The sequence below is a fragment of the Myotis davidii genome, unplaced genomic scaffold (assembly GCF_000327345.1).
Source record: "Myotis davidii unplaced genomic scaffold, ASM32734v1 scaffold905, whole genome shotgun sequence".
Taxonomy (NCBI): domain Eukaryota; kingdom Metazoa; phylum Chordata; class Mammalia; order Chiroptera; family Vespertilionidae; genus Myotis; species Myotis davidii.
This window is the reverse complement of record NW_006295819.1, coordinates 456,941-462,520: the sequence shown is the minus strand read 5'-3', so window position 1 is coordinate 462,520 and position 5,580 is coordinate 456,941. Positions and strand designations below refer to the sequence as shown.

General features: G+C 38.5%; 1 protein-coding gene across 1 annotated transcript in view; it reads left to right on the top strand.

The window, feature by feature from the left end:
• ALB (albumin) overlaps nucleotides 1-5,580 on the top strand; it is a 17,340-nt gene that overhangs the window by 3,709 nt on the left and 8,051 nt on the right. Inside the window, exons 6-8 of the mRNA XM_006770658.2 lie at nucleotides 1,086-1,183; nucleotides 3,417-3,546; nucleotides 4,880-5,094. Coding sequence (XP_006770721.1) covers nucleotides 1,086-1,183; nucleotides 3,417-3,546; nucleotides 4,880-5,094 — 443 coding nt within the window. The remainder of the gene's footprint in view (nucleotides 1-1,085; nucleotides 1,184-3,416; nucleotides 3,547-4,879; nucleotides 5,095-5,580) is intronic.

Below are 5,580 nucleotides of genomic sequence, written 5' to 3'. Positions count from 1 at the left end.
TCCCTCTTGCAGTCTGGGAGCCCTAAGGGGGATGTCTGACTGATGGTTTAGGCCCACTCCCCATGGGCCCAAGCTGTCAGTCAAACATCCTTAGTGCTGCCGTGGAGGCAGGAGAGGCTCCTGCCACCACCACTGCACTCACCAGCTGTGAGCCCAGCTTCTGGCTGAGCAGTGCTTCCCGTCTGGGAGTGCACTGACCACCATGGGACAGCTCTTGAATTGAACATCTGCCCCCTGGTGGTCAGTGTGGGTCATAATGACTGGTCGTTCCGCTGTTCAGTCAATTTGCATATTAGCCTTTTATTATATAGGATAAAGAAACTATATTGTAAAATTGCATAGCAAAGAGCTACAGTTTTTGTTTATCTTTTTTAAAAAATATTTTATTGATTTTTTACAGAGAGGAAGGGGGAAGAATAGAGAGTTAGAAACATCGATGAGAGAGAAACATCAATCAGCTGCCTCCTGCACACCTCCTACTTGGGATGTGCCCACAACCAAAATATATGCCCTTGACCGGGATCAAACCTGGGAGCTTTCAGTCCACAGGCCAATGCTCTATCCACTGAGCCAAACCAGTTAGGGCAGTTTTTGTTTATCTTTTCATGAATCTTTCCTATGGTGGAGGAATTCAAAATGGAGAATTTCACTGCTTCTAGAAGCCTGGGTTTTTTCATTCATTCCATAAATATTTATTGTGTACTCATCATCTTTTCTAGGGAGTTTATTAACGTGAGAGCTGGTGAAGGAGGGATTGAAATGAATTTATGCAAAATTAAGAAATCAGTAAAATTATATTCCCTGGGATGTTAGCGTACTCTGTTCTTCTACCTTTCCTGTCAGTTCCCTTTTCCCTGGCAATGGCCCTATGCTGGGTGTTCACTACCTAGGGGCATCCACTATGACCAGGCTGATTTTTCCTCTAACAACATAGCAAAATAATTATTTGCCAATGGTGAATACTTGGGGATTTAAGTGTATAATATGTCTTTAAAATTTAATTTATCATAGTCTTATCTGAACTTACGAAGGGGTGTTTCATATAGAGCTTTAAAGTATATTTTCAAAATTATTTTTTTTTGCAGCTGGATGCCTTGAAGGAAAAAGTACTGGTTTCAGGTGCCAGACAGAGACTGAAGTGCTCCAGTCTCCAGAAATTCGGAGATAGAGCTTTCAAAGCATGGTATTTAAAATTTAGTTTTTGTGTTTTATAATGATGTAAATGATGATGGTTCAGTTGATGAAATTGTACTTCCATATGAGTTATTTTTCTTAATCTTCACATGAGGATATGTTTTTATTGATTTTTTTAGCAAGAGTGAGAGAGAGAGGGGGAGAGAGAGGAAGAGAGAGAGAGAGAGAGAGAGAGAGAGAGAGAGAGAGAGAGAGAGAGAGAGACCGATGTGAGAGAGAAACATGGATCAGTGTTTTCCCAGTCAGGGCAGAAACCAACCTGCTACCTAGTTGTGTGACCTGATCAGGAAGCAAGCCAAAACCCTTTGGGGCACGGGATGATGCTCCAACTAACTGAGCCATCCAGCCAGCGAACATTAATACGAGTTTTTACACGGTGCTTTCATGTATATCCTTCTTGTTAACTAAAAGGCAGAAATTTAACAGAAGTGAAAAATCAGAGCATAAATGACAATTCATCATTATTTTTATTATGTTTTCAAAGTAGTAAAAAAATTAGAGGATATATTTTTTTGGTAATTCTATGACAGTTCTTTAAACTTCCATTTATTTATAAAGACTAGAGATCTTATTCTTTTTTAAAAATAATTTTTATTTTTCAATTATAGTTCACATACAATATTATATTGGTTTCATATGTACCCCAGTGATTAGACATTATAACTTACTAAGTGATCATTCCAATAAACCTTGTACCCATCTTTAGTTATTAGAATATTGTTGACTATATTCCCTAGGCCAGTGGTCGGCAAACTGCGGCTCACGAGCCCCATGCGGCTCTTTGGCCCTTGAGTGTGGCTCTTCCACAAAATACCACATGCGGGCGATACATGTGTGATTTCAATACAGTGTGATTGAAACTTTGTGACCCATGTGCAGAAGTCGGTATTTTGTGGAAGAGCCACACTCAAGGGGCCGAAGAGCCGCATGTGGCTCACGAGCCGCTGTTTGCCGACCACTGCCCTGGGCTGTACTTTATGTCCCCATGATTATTCTGTTACTACCATTTTGTACTTAGTCCCTTCACCTTTTTAATAGGGATTTTATTCTAATGGTCCATGATTTTTATACTGTTGTAGTCAGGGTCTGTTATTTAATTTTGTCTCCCCCAGCCCCCTGCAATTATCTGAAACAATCTGCTTGTGTTGAAAGTTGTGATAATTAAATTCAGCTATCAAGATCACGTCTCATTTTCTCATAGTTCCAGCTCTGTTTTTAATTTATTGTTTTTGCCTGGACTTCTATTTTTATATTACTTAGCTGGTTCTAGGAGTATCCTTCAACAGCTGAACCAAGAACCCACTTCCTACCCTCATCCCAATTTCTCATTTGCTAGTCAACGGTTAATGAACATTCACAGAAGATAGAATAACAGACATTTTTGCAAGGTTTCTAGAAACCATCATTTGTACTATCGTTGCCTGTCATGTCTATCATCTACACATTAAAATCTAACAAATAATTAAATAAAATCATCCAATATGAAACAATGCACAATTAAACAGGCTGTGACTGGTTTTGGCGAAGAAGTATCTTTTATCAGATTTAGGCAAATCTGAAATGATTTGTGAAAGCTCCTGGATATTAGCCGTTCACATCTTGTCATCAGGCTTAGAGACCATGCTGGATCAATTTCTTGGTAAAAATATGTTAGACTCTTTAATCTTGAAAATATATGAAAGTTATTTTCTCGGTGTGCTTTGGAACTCAGGAAGAAGATAACGAGTTTGTGTGGCCCTTTCTAGTTTATAAAGTGCTTTCCTCTGCATCATCTAATTTAATTCTCACCACAATCCTTTGATGCAGCATGCGGTGTGTCTCTCCAGGGAGAAAGCTCAGAGATTCTAAGTAACTATCCTAGGATCACACTGATAATAAGCAATAAAGTCAGATCTGCACGTCAGATATGGGCTCCAAACTGGGTGCTTCTCAGATGTCACCTCTTTCAGAATGCCTCTTTGATCTCTGATTTTATGAATTGCTGACTTTTTTTCTAGCCGACCCACGCACTTAGAATAGAGAATTCTGCCCTAAAGAAACATTTTGCCTTAAGATAACAATTTTGTTTAGAAATAGCACTAAAATAAGAACGAATGAATTTTACAAATTGTTTCTAGATTTCAATTTGTCCTGAAATTTCTTGTTAAAAGTAGTATTTTCCTAGTGCTTTCACATCAAATATTGGATGTTAACAAATTGCGATGGGGGAATTTTCTTTTTAGGTCCGTTGCCCGCCTGAGTCAGAAATTTCCCAATGCTGATTTTACAGAGGTTTCCAAACTGGTGACGGATCTCACCAAAGTCCACAAGGAATGCTGCTCAGGTGACATGCTTGAGTGTGCAGATGACAGGGTAAGGAACGCTCAGTATTCTCTTTGGTGACTTTGCTTTGGTAACATGCTCAGTGGGTACAATGAAGTTGCTTAGTGTAATTGGTGACAGCTGACAGTGAATGGAAATTGTCTTCTATGTCTAATATGCTCAATTCTTTCCCTGCCTTGTGGCATGTTATTATTTATTTATTTTTGTAAGCCTGGCTATCCCACTCACAAAATGATCTGATAAATACGTTCACTAATTTCTAATTCCTTTCCGTCGTATTCTGAGAACAAAAGCTTAAACTGAAGTAGGACAGCAGCAAAGGTAGTTTACTAAGAAAAATTTTCAGGACTTGGGTAGAATTGGAGTAGTGCTGGTACCTGAAGAGACCTTTGCATATCATGTAACTTTTCTCTACATATCCCCTCTTTATATACAAATATTGAGCACAATATCTATGTCCCCAAAATGTAAATACATGACCAAATATCAGAATCCTAATCTCTCAGAACACTTTCTGGAACATTTAAGGCAGATTACACAAAATTTACATGTGTAAGTAGGGCCTGTGGCTATGCTTTTGACTAATATTCCAAAAATCCTTCACACTTCATTTAGTTATTTGCTTTCAAAATGCCTGCATTTAATGGTATTAGTTTCAGATGTACAGCACAGTGGTTAGAAAATCATATACTTTATAGTACAGACGAGCTTCCCCCCCCCACCCGCGATGTTTCCCACACATAGTCATTAGGGTACTATTGACCATATTCCCTGTGCTGTAATTTACATCTTTGTGACTATTCTGTGACTATAAATTTGTATTTATTAATCCCCACATCTTTTTCATCCAGCCCTCTACTATTGTTTTTTTTAAAACATATTTTATTGATTTTTTTACAGAGAGGAAGGGAGAGGGATAGAGAGTTAGAAACATCCATGAGAGAGAAACATCGATCAGCTGCCTCCTGCACCGCCCCTATTGGGGATGTGCCTGCAACCAAGGTACATGCCCTTGACCTGAACCTGGGACCCTTCAGTCTGCAGGCCGACACTCCATCCACTGAGCCAAACCAGCCAGGGCATCTACTATTGGTTTTTAATTTTGAAACTTAAGTGCCTTAACAATAGAAATATAAATTTAATAAATAACTGTTACTGACTGGGTTTTAAGCAAGTGGAAATATTTTAGTAGTTCTGAGTCTCCAGATTTCTGGGCATAGACTGAAAATGTTCATAGAAGGCAGGTTGGTATGCACATGGTCTTAGAATACAGTGGACATGTTCTGCCAACATAATAAAAGTCTAGAGAAAAAGTATAGGGATGTCAGTTTACTTTGAACAATTTTCATCCACTTGCTTATAGGCGGATCTTGCCAAGTATATGTGTGAAAATCAAGATTCAGTCTCCAGCAAATTGAAGGAATGTTGTGCTAAACCTCTGTTGGAGAAATCCCAGTGCCTTGCTGAGGTGGAAAATGATGATTTGCCTAGTGACTTGCCCTCACTAAATGCTGATTATGTTGATGATAAGGATGTTTGCAAAAACTACAAGGAGGCAAAGGATGTCTTCCTGGGCACGTAAGTGGATAAAGAATGATCCTTTCATAGCTGTCAATGGCTTTGAGGATTTAGAAAACAGTTCTGGGCTTTCCTTTGGAGTTGTTACAATTGTTGCCTGCAGTGCTACTTTATCCTTGCCTCTCTGAGCTTTTACATTTTTTTTGGGGGGGGGATGACAAATTAATTAGTTTTTAAGTATAGTCATAAAATTATACCTGCTCATAGCAAAAAATCAATTGAGGAGAGTACAAAGTAATAAGTAGAAGTTTCTGTCATCCCCTCATTCTTTAGTCCTCTGATATATTTCTGGAAATGCCTCTAGAAACATTTGCATATACATAAGTTATATACAGAGTATTCACTAATTCATTCAAAGACAATTTCTTGAACTTACCGTGACATACACAGATGAATATAAGCCATGCATCTTTATATCTCTGTATCTATCTGACAACAGAATAGATGTATAAAGAGAAGTATGGAGTCTGCTACCAGGTACTTTAA